At 54.0% G+C, this 26,188-nt stretch overlaps 2 protein-coding genes across 5 annotated transcripts in view; one reads left to right on the top strand and one right to left on the bottom strand.

The window, feature by feature from the left end:
- DHX30 (DExH-box helicase 30) overlaps positions 1-8,818 on the bottom strand; it is a 31,061-nt gene extending 22,243 nt beyond the window's left edge. Inside the window, exons 1-2 of one of the 3 annotated variants that reach the window (XM_030266895.4) lie at positions 8,512-8,818; positions 5,389-5,440 (exon numbers count right to left, since the gene is read on the bottom strand). In XM_030266895.4, the coding sequence (XP_030122755.3) occupies positions 5,389-5,419 (31 nt within the window). In that variant the 5' untranslated portion in view covers positions 5,420-5,440; positions 8,512-8,818. Of the gene's footprint in view, positions 1-1,122; positions 1,265-1,304; positions 1,498-5,388; positions 5,441-8,511 lie in introns of those variants that run through there. The other 2 variants (XM_030266893.4, XM_030266894.4) reach the window with 2 other exon arrangements.
- Positions 8,819-10,768: 1,950 nt separating this feature from the next.
- The window catches only part of SMARCC1 (SWI/SNF related BAF chromatin remodeling complex subunit C1), a 64,355-nt gene continuing 48,935 nt past the window's right edge, over positions 10,769-26,188 (top strand). For both annotated transcript variants that reach the window (XM_030266911.4, XM_041714195.2), the window contains exons 1-4: positions 10,769-10,989; positions 18,925-19,044; positions 22,166-22,251; positions 25,521-25,602. In XM_030266911.4, coding sequence (XP_030122771.2) covers positions 10,795-10,989; positions 18,925-19,044; positions 22,166-22,251; positions 25,521-25,602 — 483 coding nt within the window. In that variant the 5' untranslated portion in view covers positions 10,769-10,794. The remainder of the gene's footprint in view (positions 10,990-18,924; positions 19,045-22,165; positions 22,252-25,520; positions 25,603-26,188) is intronic.

Here is a 26,188-nt window from a genome sequence, read left to right as displayed (position 1 = left end):
GTTCACTAGACCCTGAGGGCTTTTATTTGTTCATCCAAAACAAATCCATTACTGGAAACAATTCCAGTATCACCACACTCCCATCTCAAGATCAAGAGCCTTCCATGGTCAATCCATCATACAAACTGGGAGGATGAGTGAACTGAAGACCAAAAATAAAAGTACTCAGCAACTGTCTGAAAACAAGTTAGAAAAAAGTGATGCGGGATGAAGTACAAAAGAAGAGAGAAAAAAATCCTGGTTTATTCCTTTTCTCAGGCAACACCTGAAGCAGCTCATTAAACAATAGTTTGGGGTGGTTCAGGACTTGCTTTAGCAGGGAGGTAATTTGCTTAGTTGAACAGCTTGAATGTAACAACTGAAACACCATCCCACTCTGAACTCCAAGATAAAACTCGGTAGCTTCTGAAAGATAAATGGAACCAAGACCCAAAGAATCCAGAAATTACTGAGAAAATAATAACTTTAATAATGCTGAAGCATGGGGGAAAAAACACCAAACACAGAAGCATGAGGGCTGAGAAAAAAAAGTTCAAATACAATAACACTCCACGTTTTCAAAACGCAGCCCGTGAAAGAAAACTGAAACCAAAACAGCGATTTTTGTAGGGAAAAATGCTTCAAGTCACAACCTCTGGCACAAAACCACTCTCATCTCTGCAAGCTCCAAGTGTTCTCCACGCTCCAGAATCCACCAAAAAGCGATTGAAAACATGACACCAAACCCGAGTTTTAAACGTTCTGTTACAGCAGCGACAACTCCGAGGACATTCACCCTTCCCACCGGCACCGCCGGCATCCAACCGGGGAAAACCTTCCGGGGCTGCCCCGCCGGACCCGCCCGGGGCTGCCCCGCCGGACCCGCCCGGGGCTGCCCCGCCGGAGCCGCGGGATCCCGGGCACGGGGAGCGGGAACGGCCCTCACGGCGAGCGCCGCCCGGCCCGGCCGCTCTCCGCCGCAGCCCCGCGGGGATTCTCCTCTGGCGTCAGCCGCGGGAGGCGGCCGGAGTTCCGCCCAGGCCCGGCCCGGCGACCTTGAGGGGAATCACCGGGGAAACCCAACCGCGGCCGACAAAGGGCCGGCGGGGCGGCCCCGCGGCAGCTCCGCGCTCCCCCCGGTACCTGCGCAGCTCGGCGGCTCCTCTCCCTGGCCGCGCATCCCGGTCCCGGCGGAGCCGCGGGAAGAAGGGAGGGACTGAGGGAGGGATGTGGCGGCTCCCCCGCCCCGCCGCGGGCCCGGGCTCGCCCCTCCCTTCCGCTGCGCGAACGCCGCGCGGGGCCCCGAGCGCCGGCCCGCCGCTCACCCTGCGCCGCCTCGGGCTCCTCCTCGTCCTCCTCGTCCCGGCGGGGCTCGGCGGGCCCGCGCGGGGCCGAGCAGAGCCCGCGGGGAGCCGAGCACGGCCCGCGGGGGCCGCGGCAGAGGCGCAGCGGCCCCGCCGCCTGCAGCAGCAGCCCCAGCGCCGCCATCTTGGGCCGCCCCGCGCCCGCGGGCCGCGCTGGGGCCGCGCCGGCAGCGCCCCCCGGCGGCGGGAGGACCGAGAGCGGCCCGGGAGGGAGGAGCGGGACAGGAACGGAGAAGGAGAAGGAGAAGGAGCCGCAGCGCTCCCGGGGCTCCGCGGCCGGGCGGCACCGGGAATTCCAGCCATGGGGACACCGGGGATAGCGGCCGAGGGTACCGGGAATCGCGGCCATGGGGACACCGGGGATAGCGGCCGGGAAGCACTGGGAATCACGGCTGGGGAGCACCGGGGAGCACCGGGAATCATGGCCATGGGGACACCGGGAATTCCAGCCATAGGGACACCGGGGATAGCGGCTGAGGGTACCGGGAATTCCAGACATAGGGACACCGGGGATCGCGGCCGAGGGCACCGGGGATAGCGGCCATAGGGATACCGGGAATTTCAGCCATAGAGACACCGGGAATCGCGGACGGGGAACACCGGGAATAGCGGCCGAGGGGCACCGGGAATTCCAGCCATAGGGACACCGGGGATAGCGGCCGTGGGGCACCGGGAATAGCGGCCCTGGGGACACCGGGGACAGCGGCCGAGGGCACCGGGGATAGCGGCCCTGGGGACACCGGGAATTCCGGCCGCGGAACACCGGGAATCGCGGCCATGGGGACACCGGGAATCGCGGCCATGGGGAGCGCTGGGAATTCCGGCCATGGGGACACCGGGGATAGCGGCTGAGGGGCACCGGGGATAGCGGCCATGGGGACACCGGGAATTCCAGCCATAGGGACACCGGGAATCACGGCCGGGGAACACCGGGAATTCCAGCCATAGGGACACCGGGGATAACGGCCATGGGGACATAGGGAATTGCGGCCAGGGAGCACCGGGAATCACAGCCGGGGAACGCCGGGGATAGCGGCCGTGGGGACACCGGGAATTTCAGCCATAGAGACACCGGGAATCGCGGCCGGGGAACACCGGGAATTCCGGCCGGGGAGCACCGGGAATCACGGCCGGGAAGCACCGGGAATCGCGGCCGGAGAGCACCGGGAATTCCGGCCGGGAGCACCGGAGCGCACAGAGCCGCTGTCCCACCCTCACATCAAGTGCGTATCCCTAAAATCCAGCTGCTCCTGCAGCCCGTCATTTGCTAATATTTGAGATACTGAAAAAATCAACATCTTCATAAGCTTTAAAAGAAGTCTTTTAAGGAACTTAAAAACTTGAATTTTTACCGAGTCTTAAATCTGTACAATCAAAAATGAAAATCTTTGATAAATATATTAGAATCTTAATTAATTAAGTCAACTCTTCCCCACTTCTCCCAACTCCGAGTCCTCCTGTTACTCATTATTTAATAATTAGTTCTACATTAATTATTTCATATCCAGGTCTAGAATTCTTAAGGCTCTAGAGCTGGTTGAAATTCTGACCCTACAGGATTATTTATTTAAATCTGATTTTTTTTTTTCCCTAAGTAATTAATCTGTATTAGTCTTGGCTGTACTGGGACTACCATTAAGTTTTGCATTTCTTTAAACCAGGGTTTCATTTCTATGTCAAAAACTTTATTATTGAGTATTTTGTGTGTAAAGTGAAAATTAACATGAATGGCTGGTTAAGCATCATGGTGCAAAAGGGGTTTTTAAAAGTTTTTCAGTGGGTTTTGCTTATTTTTGGTTTTTTTTTCTGATTTTTCTTTAAATCAGAAAGAGAAATCTTCAATAAGGTAAAAAATATTGACTAATACAATGGCACAGCTCAGTTTTACAAAGCCTGGGCTCCATGAGAAGAGGTTCAAGATGAATAAAGTTATCAAATAAAACCCTTTAGGAAAAAGGAAAAAAGAAAAAAAAACTAAGGAAAAGGAAGAAAAAAAAGAAAAAAAACCCAACTTTTTAGAAGAGTTCAACACTCAAAAAAGTCGTATTACACCAAGTTTGCCTTCTCCTGTATTCCCTTTTTAGAAGCTCTGAATTGGCTGCTGATTTGTCTTTGTAAGTTCTTTTACTAAAAAATAAACCAAACAAGTGGAGACACAAACCCAGATCCTGAATCAGCACCAGATGACAAAAAAACCCTTTTTTTTTTTTTTTTTTTTTAAGACATGAAGTTATTCTGGCACTTGGATCACAAATTTTAAGAGATTGGTCCACTAAAATGGGAAAAATAATTCAAAACTGATTGTTCATTCAAAAACCATCCAAAGATCACCCAGACCAGTAAAAAGGAAAACAACTCATTCAATTTAAGGGAATTAATCCTGTGTTAATCTTGTGACAGCACGTTGCACAGTAAAAACTATTGTTTTTACTGTTTTACCATCATTTTTACTTTTTATTCAGGAATAAACTGAGGTGGTTTGGAAGCAAAAGCTTCAGGGAGGACTGGAAGGAAAGGGAGGCTGGAAAACCTTGGAAACACGAGCAGGAGGCTGAAAAAGCTGGGGAAATCTTGGAAACACAGGCAGGGGGTTGGAAAAGCTGGAAAAACCTCAGAAACACACAGGAAGGGGCTGGAAAAGTTGGGGAAATCTTGGAAACACACAGGAAGGGGCTGGAAAAGTTGGGGAAATCTTGGAAAAACATGGGCAGGGGGCGGGAAAAGTTTGGAAAAAGCTTGGAAATACAGGCAGGGGGCTGGAAAAGCTGGGAAAAAGCCTGGAAATACAGGCAGGGGGCTGGAAAAGCTGGAAAAACCTCAGAAACACACAGGAAGGGCCTGGAAAAGTTGGGGAAATCATGGAAACACATGGGCAGGGGGCTGGAAAAGCTGGGGGAAGAGGCTGACAGGCAGTCCCAGTGTGCAGGGACAGTCAGGGGTGAGGAGGGCTGGTGGTTTGTCACCAAAAATGATATAAAAAATTATCTTGTGGGCACAGAAACAGCGGTGAAGACTCAATTTATTGAAAAATTCCAGAAGTCGCCGATTCCAGGTATCTTTATTTTGCAGAGAGCAGCGTTAGCCAGCACGGGCAGAGTCTCCAGAGGCATCTCCCAGCTTTGGCAGCTCCTGGGGTGAGCTGGGCTGGAGCTGCCCCTCCAGCCAAGCCTGTGCAGGGGCAGCAGCTCCTTAAGGAGCCACGGGTCATTCAGGAATTCCTTCATCCCCAGGGCTGGAGCATCCCGAGTCCCAAACCCAGCCTGGCCATGACAAACCACCAGCCCTCACCAGGAAATTCCATCTCTCCACCCAACTCCAACCCCACTGACAGGATTTGGTGGAGGAGAGGGGCTTTGTTCCCAGCTGAAGGCATTTTGTACACAAGTCCTGCCCCGGGCTGGGAAGAATTCTGGGATTTTTAGGTTAAATCCAGCAGCCCCAGTGCTGGTGGCTCAGAGCAGGGCAGTGACAGGAGTGGTGGGTGTCCTGAGTGCCAGGGGAAAGGATGAATTCCCTGGGATGGAGGCAGAGCTGGAATATTTTAGTCCATTCTATCCACTCTCTTTAAGACCAAGTAACAGAGCTCAGGAAAGATCCACAAGTTAAAACAGGAAATGGTGACTGGAGGGATTTCTGAGGACAAAATATGATTGAAAGGAAAGCTGGCAAAGCAATGGCAGGGAAAAGAGCCATGGTGACAGTGACAGGTATTACAGGATCAAATCCCAAGGATAAAGAGCTCGAGGAGTTGGTACTGAAGGATACAGGAATATTTAGGGGGACAAAATTAAAAGGGAAAAAAACTGTGCTTGAAGCTGAAAGGCAAACAAGTGTCCAGTGTCTCTGGATAACACTGCAGGGCTCTTCCCCTGCCCAATCCCTCTGCTTCCCTGAAATCCTGTCCTGTCCCTCCTGTGCCAGCTCTCCTGCCACACTGAGCTCCTTCCTCACACAATTAACTCCTCCTCCTCAGCCACCTGCTCCAGCTTCCCCCTCCGAGCTCAGGAAAATCCCCAGTGCAGCCCCAGGCTGTGCCAGCTCTTACCTTTGAGGGAATTCAGCGAGAACATCTCCATCCCAGCGGGAAGGGTGGGTTCCTGGGACAGCAGGAGGGAGCACAAAGAAACTGCAAGTTAGAATTGGTAGTTCCTTTAAAATGTTTCAGGTGGTTCTGCTTTGGCTCTGTGGTGAAAATGAGGGGTTTTTAAAAGCCTTTTAGGCCAGGATGAAGTAGATTGTTGCCATTATTCCCTTTAAATGAAAAAAAACAAACCCAGGAGAGGAAAGAGAAATGTATTTTTGATAATGTTCTTTACTGAAACTGTGTTAAACTTCCTATTTATTTTCTTACTAAAATAACTTTCACTCAGTTAAGAAAACCAACTTTGTTTTGGGGTGTTTTATCTGTCATGCCAAGTATTAAATACACTGTAGGGATTCTTGGAAACAGTAACAAGGATTTTCTATAAACTCAGATCAGATGGGTGAGGAGTGAAGGTCATTATTTACAAAGTTAGTTTGGAGTTGGACTTGCATGATCCTGGTGGATCCCTTCCAAGTCAGGATATTCTGGGATTCTATGGACATTGGCTGTCCCCATCAATGACTTCCTGAGCATGCAATTAATAGCCTGCAATTATCATTCCAAATATTCACTTTTGCTTTCAGTAAGACAAAATTACTTCAGTAGCAGAAAAAAAAAAAAAAAAAAAAAAAAAAAGCTTCAAATAAACCCAGCCCATTTTGTGGCCACATCTCTGGACATGACACCTTGTCCATGGTCCATGGGTTCCTCCCCACGGACACACGGACACCAACCTGCCCTGGCTGCCAGGGCCACACCTGGCCTTTTCCAAGGATGAAATCAATAAAAACAGATTAATTGACTTGGCAAAAATTCAACCCCACGTGTGCTGTGGTGATTCTCAGAGGGAAATGTCCCTGCTGTGATAAATCACTGCAGGGAACAAAGTCGGGGAGGTTTTTTTGTGGTTCTGGAGGCAGATTCCCAAGGCTGGAGCTTGGACACAGCAGCCTGTGCCCCTTCCATGGGGATGATCCCAGCCTGGCTTAAACTGCCCTAAAAACAAGGGGATTTTGATGAGTTGGGTGAGTCCAGTATTGCTCCAGCAGGAAAGAGCCAATCCCTGAATGCTCCAGAGAGGAAACCAGGAGTGGGACAGGGAATGCTGCAGGGAATCCAACCCCCAGGGCACTGGCCACATCCCCCTCCACATTCTGAGCCAAGAGGGGCAGCTGTTTGTGGGGGCACCCCAGGGAATCATCCAGGGAATCCCTCCCTCAGATAAACTGCAACATTCCCTAGTGGGAATTCAGGGAGCAGCAACAAGGAATGCCTCACCCATGGGTGGGAAAAAGGGCTCTTCCAAAAATGCCTTTGAGTTGAGAGAGGGCAGGGATGGATGGGATACAGGGAGGAATTGCTGGCTGGGAGGGTGAGGAGGGGTGGGATGGAATTCCAGAGAAGCTGTGGGTGTTCCCTGGATCCCCAAAGTGTCCAAGCCAGGCTGGATATTGGGAACAGCCTGACCATGGCCTTGCTGGGTGATCCTTACACTCTCTTCCAACCCAAATGGGGACATGCAATGCAAAGTTGATGGAAGTGGTCTTTTCTGCTCAAGAACAAAGAAATAAAATAATTGAGAACCCTCCAGGGATCAGTCTCCAAGGTGAACAACTGAGCTCCTCTTGGATAAGCAAGATTCCAACCCAGCTGTTTGTAGGATCCTGGCTGCAGATCCCAGCTGGGCTGGGAGCCTTACTGGGAACCAGTAAGAATCAGACTGGGCGGGAGTGGGGCAGGACAGGGAGGAGAATAAAGGATCTGCTGAATCTGGGCAGCAGGATCCCAACCTGGGAATCACTTTTAGCACATCCAGCAGCCTGGGGGAAATCCCAGGGGTTTGCTCCTGCAGATCCTAATCCCAAATAATGTGTCCAACTGTGGCAGCTGCTCCAGCCCGCAGGGAAACACAGAGATGGAAAGACTCAAAATGGATTTTGTCTGATGACAGGAGAGATGTGGGAGCCCTGAGGACACTGGATTTGGGAAGAAATGGCCAGGACAGGCAATGGCACAGCTGGAAGGAGAATCCACGGGAGCAAACTCCAGAGTCCCGGGTGGCACAAGAGACACTAAAAGTTTGTTAGGAACAGACTCAGTGCTCCTGCTGCAAAGAGTGAAACCAGGCAAAGCGGCACAGAATATTGTCAGATAAAATCCCAAAGGATGGGGAGGAATTGCTGGAAAACTGGAAAACAACTACATGAGGAAAAACTACATCCCCGAGCGACACGCAGGGAAAATCACAGCAATTCTGATTATTGGCTGCTGGGATACTCCAGCGGTGTTGGAAAGGGCAGAGCCCCGAGTGCTTTGTGAGGAGAACAAAGGAGAAATCTGCACATCCAGCCCAAGGATTGCCCGCCCGGGCTCCGGGCAGCGCCAGCACGCCGCTCGCAGCTCTGATTTATTTTGTACTTTTGGTGCTTTGGGCCGCAGGAGCCGCGGATGGCTGCAGGAAACCTTTCCCTACAGGAACCCTTTCCTCACGGCCAGCCCCGCGGGATGCTCGCCGTGAGCGGCGGCAAGGAACGGCTGCGGGTGGCACCGGGCTCCGAACGGCCCCGAGCACCGGGGCCGAACCGGTGACCCGGAGCGACCATCCCCGCGGCCACGGGGCTCAACGGGGCCGGCGGTGAGGCCGGGGCGAGCCGCGGGCGGGCACGGAGAGGCGGCAGCGGGAAGGGCAGCGGGAGAGCGGCTCCGAGCGGAGCGGAGCGGAGCCTGCCCCGGGCACGGACGGAGCTCCGGGCACAGCCGCGCTCGGGGCGCCGCTTCCCGGGGCTCCCCCCGCCGGCCCCTCGCCCCGGCCCCGCGGGGAGCGGTGCCCGGAGCCTCCCCGAGCATCCCCGGGGCCTCCCGAGCATCCTCGGTGCCGCCGAGCATCCCCGGTGCCTCCGAGCATCCCCGCCCGCGCCGCCCCGCCCGCACAGGCCGCGGCCCCGCACGGCCCTCCCCGCCTCACCCCGCGCTGCTCGGCGCCATCCCCCGCTCCTCCCCCTCCTCCCGCCGCCGTCCCGCCCCCGCGGCCCCCCCGGTTCTCCGCAGGGGTCGCGGTCCGACCCCCGCCCGCCCAGCACCGACCTCCGCACCGCGACTGCCGCCGCCGGGCCGCCCCTCGGGACTACAGCTCCCGGCAGCACCCGCGTGCGCTTCCGGCGCGGCGGACTTCACTTCCGCTCTGCCCGGAACTGAGACGGCCCGCGCGTTCTCCGCGGCCGGCAGCGCCGCGGCGCGATGCCCCTCGTGGGCGCGGGGCGGGGTCTGTCCCCATGGCAACGGCAGAGCCAATGGGCGGCTAGGGCTGTCCCCATGGCAACGGCAGAGCCAATGGGCGGCGCGGCCTCTGGGGGCGCTGTAGCCTCGGCCCCGATCCCGATCCCGATCCCGATCCCGGCCCCGATCCCGATCCCGATCCCGATCCCGATCCCGGCCCCGGCCCCGATCCCGATCCCGATCCCGATCCCGGGGATGGACACGGCCAGCCCCGATCCCGATCCCGGCCCCGATCCCGATCCCTGCCCCGATCCCAATCCCAGGAAAGGACCCGGCCAGCCCCGATCCCGGCCCCGATCCCGATCCCGGCCCCGATCCCGGGGATGGACCCGGCCAGCCCCGATCCCAGCCCCGATCCCGATCCTGATCCCGGCCCCGATCCCGGGGATGGACCCGGCCAGCCCCGATCCCGGCCCCGATCCCGATCCCGATCCCGGCCCCGATCCCGGCCCCGATCCCGATCCCGATCCCGGGGATGGACCCGGCCAGTCCCGATCCCAGCCCCGATCCCGGCCCCGATCCCGATCCCGGCCCCGATCCCAATCCCAGTCCCGATCCCGGCCCCGATCCCGGGGATGGACCCGGCCAGCCCCGATCCCGGCCCCGATCCCGATCCCAATCCCGGGAAAGGACCCGGCCAAGTCCGATCCTGATCCCGGCCCCGATCCCGGGGATGGACCCGGCCAGGCCCAGTCCTGGCCCCGATCCCGGTTCCGATCCCGGGGAAGGACCGGGCCCTATCCCGATCCCGATCCCGATCCCGGGGAAGGACCGGGCCCTATCCCGATCCCGACCGGGGAGCTGCCCAGAGCAGCTGTGCTGCCCCTGGATCCCCGGCAGTGTCCCAGGCCAGTGTCCCATCGGGGCTGGGAGCAGCCGGGACAGGGGAAGGTGTCCCTGCCACGGCAGGGCTGGAATGGGATGAGATTTTATGGTGAAGTTCAGATTTCTGGATGTTTGCTGGGTTTATTATTCCCTGTATCTCCAGAGGTTTCCTTTCCTGCAGGTGTTTATTTCTGCTTTGGAGTGTTCAGGGACGAGGAACATTTACAAACTACAGTAAATGCCAGGGACAGTTTTATACTGGGGATTGTGATTTTAATGAAGGACTTCTTGGTGCTCTATTTAATAATGTTGGAACTAAAATGTGATGTACTTTTAAAATTATATACATGTTTTTGCTATTTAAAAAAAATGTCTCTGTTATGTTCAATTCACAAATAAAACATTAGTAGACACTCAAAACGAAGTGGTTTCTATAAAGGAAATTTGGGGGAAATTGTTTCATAATGACCTATTCCTGGGTTGTGGAAAGATAAAGGCACCCAGGCAGTGAAGACTTGGTGCAGACACCTGCAGGTAATTATGTCAGCACCCAATTTACTCCTTAATTGGACGTCAGGGTCTCCACACCGGGCCTGAGCAGACCAGAGCGGTACCGAGGGCACGGAGCACCCCCTTGCCGGTACCGAGGGCACGGACGGTGCGTTCGCGGCCCGGAGCCCCCGGGGTCCCGCAGCGGAGCGGCTCGGCCGGGCCGGGGCCGCACCGGAGCGGCGCGCGCGTTCCCGCCGGCCTTCCCGACCGCATCCCCAGGCGCGTTCACGGTCCCGGTCGTGCTCCTGTCCGCATCCCCACGCACTCCCGCGATCGCCTTCCCGTTCCGAGCCCCCCGAGCGCGCTCCCGTTCCGAGCCCCCCCCGAGCGCGCTCCCGTTCCGAGCCCCCCGGAGCGCGCTCCCGTTCCGAGCCCCCCGGAGCGCGCTCCCGTTCCGAGTCGGCAGGCGCGCTCCCGTTCCGAGTCGGCGGGCGCGCTCCCGTTCCGAGTCGGCGGGCGCGCTCCCGTTCCGAGTCGGCGGGCGCGCTCCCGTTCCGAGTCGGCGGGCGCGCTCCCGTTCCGAGTCGGCGGGCGCGCTCCCGTTCCGAGTCGGCGGGCGCGCTCCCGTTCCGAGTCGGCGGGCGCGCTCCCGTTCCGAGTCGGCGGGCGCGCTCCCGTTCCGGCGGCGGGCGCGCTCCCGTTCCGGCGGCGGGCGCGCTCCCGGGGTGGGCGGGGCGGGCGCGGCGCATGCGCGGCGCGGGGCGCGCGGGGACAATGGCGGCGGCGGCGCTGGCGGCGGGCGGAGGCCCCGGGAGCGGCCCCGCGGCGGCCCCGGCGGGCGGGCCCGGCCCCGCGCTGGCCGCGGCGCGCCGCAAGGACGGTGGCCCTGCCGGCAAGTTCTGGGAGAGCCCCGACACCGTGTCCCAGCTCGACTCGGTCCGCGTGTGGCTGGGGAAGCACTACAAGAAGGTGCGGCCCGGCGGGGGCGGAGGGCACCGGGCGGGCGGCGGACGGGACGGGGGGGGCGGAGGTTTGCTCCGCTCTTTGTGAGCGGCGGCGGGCGCGGGGCCGGCTCGGCGGCAGCCCCGGGCACGTTTCCGTTCCCTCAGCGCAGGCCGGTGCCCGGGGCCGTGTTTGGGGCAGCCCCGGTAGCCCCGGGACGTCCCCGCTGCCCGCGGGGGCCCGGCCGGTGCCCGCTCGCCCCCGGCAGTGACTTTCCTGTGCGGGCAGGTCCCGGCCCCGCCGGTTTCGCTTCGGCCGCGCCCCGGCGGTGTCGGCAGTGCTGGAAAAGGGAGGAAAAACACAGCGGGAGCTTTGGGAGCCGCGTTAAATTTACCCCGCGCCTTGCCCCGGGCTCCTCTTCCTCCTCGCACGCTTCGGCTGCTTCGCTTTGTTTATGTGGTTTTTTTTAAACGTGCTGACTTTATAACTTAATTTGGGTTCGGAGCCGTGGGGATGGCCGGTGTAACTTCGCGGCGGTGCTGGCGGAGCTCGGGGTCGCGGCGGTGCCCGGGGATGCTGCACGGCCCCGGTTGCCTTCATCTCCGCCTTTCCCCGGTGTTTTGGGGCAGCCCCGCTGTCCGTCACCCCTGGAGCAGCCCCGGCTGTCGGTCGGGTTCTTTGTGTGGCGGAGAACCCGAGAAGGGGAATCTGAACTGGGAATCCGAGCTGGGGTGAAAGCAGCCCGGGCTCGGGTGTGTTTTTCCAGTCCTTCCAGCTGGGATCGGGGTGTGGGGCGCAGTTTGCTCGAGCTCTTTGTGTTGACGGGGAAATAAATGTAACAGAATATCCGTGCAGTTTGGCTTGTTCCGCTTGCGGTTCTGTGCTGTCCCACGCCCTGCAGCAGCGGTGCTTTTTTTGCCTTTCCCTGCCCTGGCCCAGCAGCCCCGGGATCCCGGGAAATCGCTGCTCCGGGAAGGTGCCCTGCTGAGCACGGAAAGTGTTTGCTGTGCCTCGAAATCCCCGGCCAGGCTGGCTCTGTACCGCTCAGGGTGTGTGTGGTGCAGCAATGGGAGCCAAGGGAAAGCCCCTCCTTTCAAACTGGTTATCAAAATTAGGTATTTGTTTCTTGTGACTCTGGAAGGTAATTAGAGTTGGGCTAAGGAGACTTTACAGGGTGAGTGAGTTTTGGAATGTTGCTGTGACTATCCTTTTAAAAAAAGTAATTTTGGTTTGGGCAAACAAGAAAATTGATACCAGTGCTCAAGGATTAAGCCTTAACACTCCAGCAGGGAAGGGCTGGCTCCCTTTTGGATGTGCTGGAAATGGACTCTGGTTCAACTTGTTCTGTTTTCATCCTGCTGTAGGTGCGTGGCTCCTCCCAGAGAACTACGTGGTGATTTTAACTGGCTTTTGTCCAGTCTATACTCTTAAAAATAGATGTTTGTACATCTCGGTGGTGAAGCTGTCAGCAGCAGTTGTGTGTCCAGCTCCAGGGGGACCAGCTGGAGAGAATCCCAGAGCAGCACCGAGCTTGGTCAGGGATCCAGAGCTCCTGAGGGGCAGGGAGAGTTGGAGAGTTGCATTTACAGAGCTGCTCATTTTGTCTCTGGATTAGACAAGACTTAAATATTGAAGAGTTCTCTGTGTTTCTAGAGTACAACAGTTGTTGGGGAGCTCTCCATGGCTCTGGAAAATAACAGCTGTGGGGGAGCTCTCTGTGTCTTCAGAATACAATTAAGAACGAATGAGGTTTCAGTCCTGGGGCATCTGAGAGACTTACATGGAGCAAAGTCACAGGATTCTGGAATGGTTTGGGTGGGAAGGGGCCGTAAAGCCCATCCCATTCCACCCCCTGCCACAGCAGGGACACCTTCCGCTGTCCCAGGCTGCTCCCAGCCCTGTCCTGACACTGCCAGGGATCCAGGGACAGCCACAGCTGCTCTGGGCACCCTGTGCCAGGGCCTGCCCACCCTCCCGGCCAGGAATTCCTTCCCAAAATCCCACCCATCCCTGCCTTCTGGCAGTGGGAGCCATTCCCTGTGTCCTGTCCCTCTATCCCTTGTTCAGAATAATTTGGGTAGGCTGTAATGGACACCTTGATGTCATCATAGTAACTTAGAAATTTACAGTGTAGAAGTAAACTGGGCAATTCTCTTTTTATTATATTAATGCTCATTTATCTGTGACATTGTGCGTTGTTTAGGCAGTTCCTTTCTCAGTAAGCCACATCCCTCATATTAAAACGGGCTGTCCCAAAGCAGTTATTGTCTCTGAAACCTCTTTCCAAGGTAGTTTGGGAGGGGTTTTAGCAGGTGCCTGATGAAGGATGCAGCCCTGTTGTCTCTGAAACCTCTTTCCAAGGTCGTTTGGGAGGGTTTTAGCAGGTGCCTGATGAAGGATGCATCCCTGCCCTTGCAGCTCTGCTCTCCAGGAGCCATCCTGTGTGCTGTTCATATCCAGGGCAGTCTGTTGACCCTGGGAGCTCTGGTGGCTCTGACAGCTCTGCCCCTCTGAGACAGAAGGTGCAGCAGCTGGTTTTTGGGAGGCAGGAGGAGGGTGTTGTGGTTGGATGTTGGTTTAGAGGGGTTCAGGGCACGGCTCAGCACAGGGGGCTCTGGGGGCAGAGCTGGGACCCCTTTGCCCCACGGAGAGGGGTCTGAGCACATCCCTGAGCTGGGGCTGGTCCAGGCCTTGGGCTGATGCCCAGGGAGGTTCTGCAGGGCGAGAGCTCCAGGCAGAGCTGGGATCTCCTCCTCCCTGCCACAGATATCCCAGAGCAGGGCACGGCTGGTTCCTGGCAGCTGCTGGGGACGGGCAGTTGTGCCATCAGCGTGTGGGCTGGGCACCAGCTGCTGTCCCCACGCCCAGGGCTGCCCTGGCAGCGTCTGTGACTCTGCTGTCCTTGGCAGGACCCTCCCCAGGACTGCCTCGGCTGGGATCCTGGGAGGTTCTGTGTCTGGGATCCAGGGAGGTTCTGTGTCTGGGATCCAGGGAGGTTCTGTGTCTGTGTCTGGGATCCAGGGAGGTTCTGTGTCTGTGTCTGGGATCCAGGGAGGTTCTGTGTCTGTGTCTGGGATCCAGGGAGGTTCTGTGTCTGTGTCTGGGATCCAGGAAGGTTCTGTGTGTGGGATCCAGGGAGGTTCTGTGTCTGGGATCCAGGGAGGTTCTGTGTCTGGGATCCAGGGAGGTTCTGTGTCTGTGTCTGGGATCCAGGGAGGGTTCTGTGTCTGGGATCCAGGGAGGGTTCTGTGTCTGGGATCCAGGAGGTTTCTGTGTCTGGGATCCAGGGAGGTTCTGTGTCTGGGATCCAAGGAGGTTCTGTGTCTGTGTCTGGGATCCAGGGAGGTTCTGTGTCTGTGTCTGGGATCCAGGGAGGTTCTGTGTCTGGGATCCAGGGAGGGTTCTGTGTCTGGGATCCAGGGAGGGTTCTGTGTCTGGGATCCAGGGAGGGTTCTGTGTCTGGGATCCAGGGAGGGTTCTGTGTCTGGGATCCAGGGAGGGTTCTGTGTCTGGGATCCAGGGAGGGTTCTGTGTCTGGGATCCAGGGAGGTTCTGTGTCTGGGATCCAGGGAGGTTCTGTGTCTGGGATCCAGGGAGGTTCTGTGTCTGGGATCCAGGGAGGGTTCTGTGTCTGGGATCCAGGGAGGGTTCTGTGTCTGGGATCCAGGGAGGGTTCTGTGTCTGTGTCTGGGATCCAGGGAGGTTCTGTGTCTGGGATCCAGGGGGGTTCTGTGTCTGGGATCCAGGAAGGTTGTGTGTCGGTGTCTGGGATCCAGGGAGGTTCTGTGTCTGTGTCTGGGATCCAGGGAGAGTTCTGTGTCTGCAGCTGGGATCCAGGGAGAGTTCTGTGTCTGCAGCTGGGATCCAGGGAGAGTTCTGTGTCTGGGATCCAGGGAGGGTTCTGTGTCTGTGTCTGGGATCCAGGGAGGTTCTGTGTCTGGGATCCAGGGGGGTTTCTGTGTCTGTGTCTGGGATCCAGGGGGGTTCTGTGTCTGTGTCTGGGATCCAGGGAGGTTCTGTGTCTGGGATCCAGGGAGGGTTCTGTGTCTGGGATCCAGGGAGGTTCTGTGTCTGTGTCTGGGATCCAGGGAGGTTCTGTGTCTGGGATCCAGGGAGGTTCTGTGTCTGGGATCCAGGGAGGTTCTGTGTCTGGGATCCAGGGAGGTTCTGTGTCTGGGATCCAGGGAGGTTCTGTGTCTGGGATCCAGGGAGGTTCTGTGTCTGGGATCCAGGGAGGTTCTGTGTCTGGGATCCAGGGAGGTTCTGTGTCTGGGATCCAGGGAGGGTTCTGTGTCTGTGTCTGGGATCCAGGGAGGGTTCTGTGTCTGTGTCTGGGATCCAGGGAGGTTCTGTGTCTGTGTCTGGGATCCAGGGAGGGTTCTGTGTCTGCAGCTGGGATCCAGGGAGGGTTCTGTGTCTGTGTCTGGGATCCAGGGAGGTTCTGTGTCTGGGATCCAGGGAGGTTCTGTGTCTGTGTCTGGGATCCAGGGAGGGTTCTGTGTCTGGGATCCAGGGAGGGTTCTGTGTCTGGGATCCAGGGAGAGTTCTGTGTCTGGGATCCAGGGAGGGTTCTGTGTCTGGGATCCAGGGAGGTTCTGTGTCTGTGTCTGGGATCCAGGGAGGTTCTGTGTCTGTGTCTGGGATCCAGGGAGGTTCTGTGTCTGTGTCTGGGATCCAGGGAGGGTTCTGTGTCTGGGATCCAGGGAGGGTTCTGTGTCTGTGTCTGGGATCCAGGGAGGTTCTGTGTCTGGGATCCAGGGGGGTTCTGTGTCTGGGATCCAGGAAGGTTGTGTGTCGGTGTCTGGGATCCAGGGAGGTTCTGTGTCTGTGTCTGGGATCCAGGGAGAGTTCTGTGTCTGCAGCTGGGATCCAGGGAGAGTTCTGTGTCTGCAGCTGGGATCCAGGGAGAGTTCTGTGTCTGGGATCCAGGGAGGGTTCTGTGTCTGTGTCTGGGATCCAGGGAGGTTCTGTGTCTGGGATCCAGGGGGGTTTCTGTGTCTGTGTCTGGGATCCAGGGGGGTTCTGTGTCTGTGTCTGGGATCCAGGGAGGTTCTGTGTCTGGGATCCAGGGAGGTTCTGTGTCTGTGTCTGGGATCCAGGGAGGTTCTGTGTCTGGGATCCAGGGAGGTTCTGTGTCTGGGATCCAGGGAGGTTCTGTGTCTGGGATCCAGGGAGGTTCTGTGTCTGGGATCCAGGGAGGTTCTGTGTCTGGGATCCAGGGAGGTTCTGTGTCTGGGATCCAGGGAGGTTCTGTGTCTGGGATCCAGGGAGGGTTCTGTGTCTGTGTCTGGGATCCAGGGAGGGTTCTGTGTCTGTGTCTGGGATCCAGGGAGGTTCTGTGTCTGTGTCTGGGATCCAGGGAGGGTTCTGTGTCTGCAGCTGGGATCCAGGGAGGGTTCTGTGTCTGTGTCTGGGATCCAGGGAGGTTCTGTGTCTGGGATCCAGGGAGGTTCTGTGTCTGTGTCTGGGATCCAGGGAGGGTTCTGTGTCTGGGATCCAGGGAGGGTTCTGTGTCTGGGATCCAGGGAGAGTTCTGTGTCTGGGATCCAGGGAGGGTTCTGTGTCTGGGATCCAGGGAGGTTCTGTGTCTGTGTCTGGGATCCAGGGAGGTTCTGTGTCTGTGTCTGGGATCCAGGGAGGTTCTGTGTCTGTGTCTGGGATCCAGGGAGGTTTTTTCTCTGCAGCTCCTCTGTGCTCTCTCCTTTGCAAAGGAACAAGGGTTTATCCCAAATCAGAGCATTTCAGTGTGGGATTTCCCTTGGCTCTCACGTGTGCCCTGAGCTGAAATGTCCTTTGTTTGGGGAAGGTGTGTGCACAGAGCCGCCCGCAGAGCTGATGTGGGTGTTTGAGGTCAGTGCCCACATCAAAGCTGCCTGTGGATCTGTCCCCCACCGGTGACAAACGCTGCCAGGGCAGCTGCAGTGCAGCTCTGGCTGCAGTCGTTCCCTCTGCTGCTGCTCACACTCTGCTTTCTGACCACACATTTTCTGCTGAAAGATGGGCGGGGGTGCTTTTGTGTTTTTAATTATTGTGGAAAGGTTGGAGAGCTCTGCTGTGTCAGTGGGGCTTTGGCATTTCAGCATGAGAGCAAAATCCTCTTATGGAACAGAGCATCATTCTGTCCTCTGGAATTCACTGCTTAGAAACCTTTATTTGCTGCAGGAGCATTTTGTGGGCATGAGGGGAGAGCCTGGAGACCTTTTGGACTTGATGCCTCTGTGATCCCTCAAACCCACTGTGAATTGTTTAGGAAATTGGCTGCTGTGTTTTACTGCTTAAAGATCCATTTGTGCTGCTCATTAGGATGCAGAAATGATGGAGGGGAGTCTTGGGCTTCTTTTTGAAGGGTTTTTCCCCTTATTGTTCAGGGAACCTCCAAGGTAATGGGCTTCTCATTAAAAGGATCTGCAGGATAGTGGCAGTGCAAAGGAGGATGAGATGGTGTTGTACTCCTTTATAGCTTCCAGCTGTCAGTGCCTCCTGCAAGAGGTAAAAATGGGAGCTGCAAGAAAAGAAATTTATTGTCTGAAAAAGTTCACATGACTAAGAATAGGCTTTGCAAGGTGCATTCTCATGTAATTTTCTTTTTTCTCTGAAGGAAAATATCTGAAAAAGAGAAGTAGAATAAGTCAGTACAAGGATGCAAATTCTTCTGGATTTGTTTTTTTGAAGGAGATTCATAAAATCCCAGAGTGGTTTGGGTTGGAAGGGACTTTAAAAATCCAGCCCTTGTCCAAAGTCCTGTGCAGAGCCAGGAGTTGGACTCGGTGATCTTTGTGGATCCCTTCCAACTCAGGATATTCTGTGATTTTGGTATAATTAAAACATTAATTCCTGGGGGAGGGAAGAGGGCAAATTGAAATTCAGCTTTGAAATGTTAGCTTTCAGTTCTTTCCAGGCTCGTGTTTCTAGTTCAGGATTTATCCACAGGACAGGACACTTGGGAGCCCCACGGGAATTTGTGTCCTCTGAGTTGGGAAGATTTAATTTCTCAGATGTGTGCCTGCTCCTGAGAAAGTGCTGGGGGAAGTCACATCTCAGGGTGGTCAGACACTGAAATGATAATTGTTCCCATTCAATCAGTGTCTTTGTGGTGTCTTTGGCTTTGAGCTGATGCTTTGCAAAGCTCAGTTAGGTTTGACTGTATTTGGCACCACACCTTTAAAACTTTGAGGGTTCTGGGTCTCAAAAGCTTTTTTTTTAAGGGGTTTTAGAAGAATCTGATTTGAGGGAAGAGGAAAAGCTGGGAGACTGGGGTAGCTCAAATTGCTCCATGTTTTTCCTGGAAAAGTAATGTTTGTTCTCTTGGAAGTCACTTGGCACAGCGAGAAGGTGACACCCAGTGAGTGAATACTGGATATTAGGGGTGACAAGAACTCAGAGGAGGTGACACCCAGTGAGTGAATACTGGATATTAGGGGTGACAAGAACTCAGCACCGTGGGAGGGGTTTAATATTCCATGCTGTGATTTTACATTCACCATGTAAATGTAATTTTATTGAACCTTGGGAGCTGCTGAGACTGTCCCAAAACATCGCAGACACCTTCGTGTGGCTCAGCTTTTCCCTCTGTGCAGGACATCCTATTTATATCAAAGGGCTGCTCTGAGGATTAATTAGGAGTTGATTACAGCAGGAGGCTGTGGAGTTGCTGCAGAAAGCTTTGTGTGTGGGGGCAGCACAAGGCTGTTCCTTTATTAGGAGCTGAGATCATCCTGAGTGGTTAATCCTTGTCTGGAACCAGCCTGAGGAGCTGGGCATCAGCCACAGGTGAGTGCTGGATGTTCAGCCTGAAGCTTGGAAAATGTTTTTGCTTGGTGCTTCTCCTGTGCAAACCCCCCTCCAGCCCTTCCCAGCCACACAGGGATCCCAAAATGCTGAAACTCTGCAAGTGCAGGAGGGTAGCCAGCCTTCACTCCCAGCTTCCCTGTCCCAAACAAACGTGTGCTTTTTGTCTTGCAGTACGTTCAGGCAGATGCTCCTACCAATAAAACGTTGGCTGGGCTGGTGGTGCAGCTGCTGCAATTCCAGGAAGATGCCTTTGGAAAACATGTCACCAATCCTGCCTTCACAAAGCTTCCTGTGAGTATTGGGGCTCTCACTCTGTTGGCACGGCTGTGTGTCCTGCTCCTGGGACGTGTCCAGGGCGTTGGGACATCCCTGCTCCAGCCCAGGCTCTTCCTGGTGCAGCCTCTGGAAGGGCTGGAGTAGCACACCTCTCCTCAGTGCAGATTTTCAGTGTAATACAGCTTATTCCCTGTTTATTAGAAACTATTTCTGCAATGCTGTGAGAAGATTTTCATTTCTGCTAAAACTCAGTATAATTTAAGTCAAATCTGGACTGGTGCATCCTAAACTGAGTGAGCAAAATGCACTTTGCAGGACAAACTGTCGGAATCTGTGGGTATTGGTGATTCTGAGATTGTAGAAAGTCTCTGTCTTTCTGCCCCACTGCCAAAGCAGAAGCCATAATTCATCTGTGCTGGTTTCAAGGTTGTTTATTCTGTTTATCTCTAACATGTTCTGCTGCCCTGCCGCAGCTCTGTCCTGCAGGGCAGCGTGTGGGGCTCTGCCCTCAGTGGGATGGTACAAACATTAAATACCACAAACTACCTGTGCTGGATTTACAATAACGTGCCAATATCTGTCACCTACGTTGGACAGTGTGTCCCCAGCCTGAACCAACAGAAAAATGCCAACACCACAGTGAAACATGGAGGGCATGAAGAAGGAGAAAAAGGACAAGACACACCCAATTTCCTCCATCTTGTCCCCTCTGAACCCCTAATCTAGAATCCTAAAATTTTACTTTTGCACCCGTGCCACACTTAATTATTACTTATATCAAATACTCAGAGTTTGTAATTCACCCTGTAAGATTGAAAACTCTTTTCCATGGACAGAGATCACAGCCAGTGTCTCTGGGGGCTCTGTCCAGGGGGGTTCCTGACCCCTGCCAAGGTCCCAGACCTGCCAGGGCAGCCAGAGGGAAGCCCTGGATTCCCACAACAAACAAGCTCCCATTAGGTGTTCTGGTTGATGAAACTCCAAACTTGTGAAGTTGCCAAGGCTGAGAAAGGACTTTGCCACGTTCTGCAGCAGCAGTGAGCTGCTGGCTCTGGGATGGTTCTCCAGTCCCTTGGGATACAGGTAGCCAGGAACAATGTCAGCATTGTGAGGGCTGTGCTTTCACTCTGCAGCCTGGTGCCCTGCCACCACCCAGAGGATCAGGTTCTGCGGAGGGGATGCAGACAGAGGGGTCTGGGAGGAGGGAATGATGCCAGCCTGATGCCAAGGCCCAGCTGGGGGATTTAGGGGAGGTCTGTGGGCCAGGACAATTGTCCTAAACCTGTCAGTGTGCACCAGCAGGGAGGTGTGTGCTCATCTTTGCCACAGGATGTGTGCTGCCCTTGGGGGTCGTGCCTCTGGGGTTCTTTGGGGTGGGTGCACAAAGCTGGAATCATTTATAGCCAATTAAGGTGTTGAAGCCCATTGAAACTGAAGTTGGCCTGAAAACTCTTGGCAGAACTCCTGTGGTGGAGTGACAGGGCAGTCCTCTTTGTTCTTTGCTGTTGTCCCTGCAACCTCTCCATGAGGGTGGGAGATGCACACTCCTTCACTGGAAGGGTTTTCACTCATGGGGTGAATTCCAGAACAATTCCCAGGTGAATTTTAGAAGGAATCCTTCCTTTTGAGGGTGGGCAGGCCCTGGCACAGGTGCTCAGAGCAGCTGTGGCTGTCCCTGGCAGTGTCCAGTGCCAGGCTGGACATGGAGCACCCTGGGGCAGTGGGAGGTGTCCCTGCCCACACCATGGGGAGCACTGGATGAGCCTTAAACTCCCTCCAACCCAAACCATTTTGGGATTCCGTGAATCTCCTGGTGCTTTGGAGTGCACCCCAAGGTGTCATTAAGATCTCATCACCCCTCCTGATACCTCTGTGATAGTGGGAAGCTTTAGGGACAGGGGGAGCTTTGCAGAGCTTCATTTGGATGTGGCAGCACAAACCATAAACCTGCCCACATTCCTCAAGTACATAAACCACTGGAGTGCTCCCAAGCCTTAAATCAATTTGTCTTATCTTAAAAATGGGCAATAAACGTTGCAGTGGCGTCATAAAAATGTTATTCCTGTGTTTGTTCTCGCTGCTTCAAAGCTCTAATCTGGCCAAATTTGCTCAGGTTAATTTACAGCACTTGGATCTCAGTTACCTCCAGCAGGAGACAACTCCTCAGTGCATCTTCAGGGGTGCTGCTGTTTGTGGGGGTCTCTTCTGCTCCCAGCAGAAAACTCCTGGCTCAGAGCCTGGTCTCTGAGCAGCTCCCCAAATTCTGCTTTGTGCCCCTCCAAGTTTTTTATACTTCCTGGGAAACACAAAATATTCCATGACCAAAGCAGATCCTGGTGCTGTCTCTCCCTGTCCTGCCTTCAGCTGCCCCATCCACCTGACTCCATTTCCAGGGTGACTCTGACTCCAGCTGCCTTTTCCCAGGCACAACCATCCTGACCAGAGAGAGCAGGAAAAATGCAAATTCCAGAGTAAAATGTACCAGAAAACTGAGCTTTCAGTGCAGGTAGCTGTAGTTTTTAATAATGTTTTAGAGAAAGGACTTGGTGGGACTCCGAAGCTTCCAGCCTCCTTGTGCTCCTGTTTGAATGTTGTGGAATTCCTGCTTTGGGAATTTGGGTGGCTCAGCTGTGCTCTGGTGAAGCTGAGAGGGGAGAAACGAGCTGGGTTTGGTGTTTTAGGGCAGATCTGCACTGTGGCTGTACAGCTTTCCCTGGGGGAGGGATGTGAGTGTGGAATATCTGAACTCTGCTTCAGGTGCACGTTCATGCTGATCTGCTTTGATGCTCTCATACAGATGAAGAGCTGCTTCCCTGACAGCTGCAATGTGAGGTTTAATTTACTATGAAATGGGTGTTCAAAGTGTACTTTGGGTTTTTACAGCTCTGCAAGGAAGGACTTGGAGCTTTCAGGTACATCACGTTTTTTCAAACACAGAGTTCTGCTTAATCCAAATACGTTTAATCTTCAGAAAAAATCTGAAATGAGAACCTCAAACTCCAGAAGTGTTTCATCTGAAAATTAACTTTTCATTTGATATGTTCTATGTCTAAAGCTCAGCTAACCCATATGTATTTGTTTAAAATAATTGCATAAAAGTCAGTATCACTGTTTTTCCTTGTTTTTTGGGTTTCAGGCAAAGTGCTTCATGGATTTCAAAGCTGGAGGTACATTATGTCACATTCTTGGTGCTGCTTACAAATATAAGAATGAACAGGGCTGGTAAGTTTTTATTTGTGGTTTATACACCTTTTGCATGAAACCAAGCACATGAATTGCTTATGCAAACTACCTAAATTTAATCCTTCCTGGGGAATCGGGCAGGCAAGGCAGTGGAGATGGGAAGAGGGAACTTTTTTCCTCTTTTGCTGATGGTAGCTTTTTTAAGACACACCCCCACACTTCTAAATTTAAAGAGGAGTTGGCCAAGTTTAAGGTTTTGGGCCTGTAGTTGAAGTTAATTACGAGTTTGAGGCTCCTTTTTTATTTCCTTGCAGTCTGACTGAGGAAATGAACCAGAATCAGTCTGACATCTGTGAGACATAAATCTTTGTTGCTGTATTGATTATTTGGTTTAGTTATAATTGTGAAAGCATGAAGCGCTGCAGATCATAGTAAATACTCAGATCTCCATTGCTCCAAAAATGGGGAGTGTGAGCACTTAGAAACTCTGCCCCTGGAGCTGTTGGTACTGGGATGAAAAATATCCCTGGGACATCTCAGGAGTGGTTTAACCTGGGTGTTTTTAAGTTATAATCCTCTTCCCAAGGGAACAGCAGCACAGGATCATAAAATCCTGGAATGGTTTGGGCTGGAATGGCCCCTAAAGCCCATCCAGTTCCAACCCCTGCCATTCCAGGGACACCTTCCACTATTCCAGGCTGCTTCAAGCCCCAGTGTTCAACCTGGCCTTGAAATCACTATTTTTGAGAGCACTCGGAAAAAAAATGGGGATGAAAAGTCAGTAAATGTAAACAATCAATAAAATTAAGCAGAGATTGTTCCTGTCCACAAATTTAAATAGTTTGGATGTAATGTTTCCAATCTGCAGCAGCATTCCTGGAATTGACTGAGTTGGTTTTACACACAAGAGCCATTTAAAAGGCAAAACAAAGTTGTTTGAGAATGGCTGGTTGTTTTTAGGAATTATTAATATTCATTTCTGCTCTGCCTGAGGTGGCTATATCAGGAATAAACCACTCTCAGGGACTTTCCTGTGCTTACCAGCACCTGGGGCAGGCACCTCTTTGTAGTGTGGTTTATCAGCAGTGTCCTGCTACCTCTCTGCTTTAAGATACAGGAATGAAATGGTTCCAACTTCAGGAACTTTTGAATATTTCACCACCCCACATTTTTCCCAAGCAAATGTGGTTTGCAGTCCTCTGCCCAGCCCAGCTGGGCTCTGGAGCTGCCTCCTCCCCTGTCCCTGCCTTGCTGCTGCTCAGGATTAGCGTGGTAGTGCCTGGTGCATGTGGGCTGGGCAGCACTCCTGCACCTTAACTCCGGGTCAGCCCAGAGCCTGGAATGTGTTCCCACTGACTCTGCCAAGTAATCCCTGCTCTTTGCCTGCCCTCTGATTGATTTGATTGTGATTTTTGGTCTGCATTGTCGCTCCTGCTTAACCTGTTTGTGACTGATCTGTCTTATAGGAGAAGTCCCTTTCCTCGCCACAGTAGGTATGTCTGAGAGCTGGACATGCCTGGCCCAGGGAGCCTCTTCAGCTGAGCACAGGAAGAATTAGTGCCCTTTTATCCAAATGGGCAGCTGAAGCAGTGCTGTTATTAATGTGTCCATGTCCTCCTCTGGGCTTCTGGAGCAGGCAGGGATCTGGGGGCATGCAGCATTCCATGGATGCACAGTGCAGGTGTTGAGCAAAAAATTCTGGTCGTGCCCTGAGTGTGTTTGTCTCACAGGTGCCAAGAGGTCTGTAGGTGTTTATTTGGCATCTGTGTCCCATTCTGGGTGTTTTGAATACAAACCATGGCTGAACGCTGGAGAAGGGGCTCGATCTTGACTCAAAAATCCTCAGTATTACAGTTATAAAAGACTTTATTACCAGTGCCCTGACAGCCTTGATGTCTGGCCCTGCTTTTGCAAGTCAGGTGAACTTTCCAAAGCACACAACAAGGTCATAAATTCCTCTTTAAAGGCTGATTCCAATAAATGTGCCAGGATCTTACATTTGATTTGTTTGCCATGTGCTCAGTGTGAAGGGTAATGTGCTTTAGGACAAAAAACATCCTCCCTGACAGAGGTTGTTGCTAGAGCTGCCCAGCACCTCAGGGTGTTCCCACAGAACCACCTGCCTGGGCTTCTCCCTCCTGAAAATCCCCTGGAGAAGATCGTGGTGGTCCTAGCTGGGGTGTCATGTTTGATTTAGTGGGGTCACAGGGCCTGGGGCTAAAAGCCTTGGGGCTAAGCTTTGCTTTCCTTCACCTCTGAACATTTAAGGACTGGAAAAAGGGATCTGTTCTGGGAGCAGGGGTGTGTTTATAGGAGCTGCCCTTGGCTGTGTGGGACTGATCTGAGCTGGGTGCTGGTTGCAGCCTGTCAGTGCCTCCCACTGCCCTGGCTGTGCAGGGCTTTGGGTTTCACACCCTGCCACCACCCCACACCCAGGGAGCTTTTCCAGAGCCCAGCAGCAGCGTGTTCCCAAACCTGGAGGTGCAGGCATGCTCCAGGTCATGTTCTGCATCAGGGAGACACAGCTTGGAGCTTTGGGACAGGCCCATCTATGGCAATCCCTGCTGCTGCTGGGGCTGGTTTGGGGCTGGGGTTGTCCCTCCTCAGGCCCTGGGGTCACCACTCCAGTCCCTCTTTTGGGTTGGCCCATCCACGAGTTCCAGACATGGTCAGGAGGGCACAGCAGAGGGAATGTGGGGGCTCTCGTGCTGCTTCCCAGAAGGATTTCTCAGGTTTTGTGTCCTCCCCCCTTTTCTGATGGACAGATTTCCATTGGCATTGCAGTAATTGTGATGATTTGTCTGTGAAATAACAAAATTCAAGCACCAGGGTCTGGTAAAGGCAGTGATAAAATGCTGCCATGGATTATTAGCTGCCTGTGTCCTGGGGTGGCTTGTTCTCACATCAGGCAGAGGAATTGCTGGTTCTCTGGGTTCCCAGGACTGGTGGATGGGTGCAGCTAGGAGTAAGAGAGCCATGAGAGCTCCTCCATGAGTTTTCCCATCTGCTGCTGGAATCCACGGTGGTTGTGTGTTCAGTTACCCCCTGTGACTGTGGCAGAATGCACGGCCCTGCTGCAGGGTTTGGTGGACACTGTCAGCCTTCCTTTTCCTCCCTAAACGTCTCCCAGATCAGCTGCATCTGTTGATGTGGATTTCTTGGCGAGGGTGCCAAGTGCAGCAGGAGTAGTTGTGGCTGTGCTGAGTGTCCTGGCACGGCTGCCACCATCCGGTGTTTGTGTGGAGCAGGGAAGGTTCTGGGCTGCTGGGGACGTGCAGTTAATATTTGTGAATCCTTTCCCTCCACAGGAGGAGGTTTGACCTGCAGAATCCCTCCCGGATGGATCGGAACGTGGAGATGTTCATGAACATTGAGAAAACGCTGGTGCAGGCAAGGACAGGGAGCCTGGGCACTCAGGGAACGACTTCACCCCGACCCTCTACAGCAGTGTGGGACTCTCCCCTCCCTCTCCCACCCACCTTAGTCACAATTTCACATTTTTCACTTGAAAAATGCAGAATGTTTCCATTGGCCCTCTGTGGCTATGTAGAGGTTTTAATTTCATTTATTTATGTGAGGAAAACATGTTGCAGGGAAAGATAAAACATCCCAGGTGTCCCCATGTCCCTGGGGAGGTGGCACTCTCAGGGCCGAGTAACTGCTCCTGAACACATTCCAGGGCTGACTTCCAGTGGATCTAAACTGCCTTTTCCAGGTTTACATCCATTTTACTCTCACTTTACCAAACTAGTTATTATCTGTACCCATTTAGCAGCTCTGTGGAGTCTCATTTGAAGTTCAGTTTTTTAACTGCTTTGTGGGAATAATGTGTGATTTTTTTTCAAGCTCTGAAGCCAAGTTCAGTATATGATGCAGTCAGAACATAACTTTCAGGTGTCCATTAGGGATGGAAACAGGAAGAACAGCAAATAGCAACAATATTCTTATTATAAAAAAAAACCAAACGAAAACCTTG

The sequence above is a fragment of the Taeniopygia guttata genome, chromosome 2, assembly GCF_048771995.1.
Source record: "Taeniopygia guttata chromosome 2, bTaeGut7.mat, whole genome shotgun sequence".
Taxonomy (NCBI): domain Eukaryota; kingdom Metazoa; phylum Chordata; class Aves; order Passeriformes; family Estrildidae; genus Taeniopygia; species Taeniopygia guttata.
This window is presented reverse-complemented; position numbering and strand designations above follow the sequence as displayed.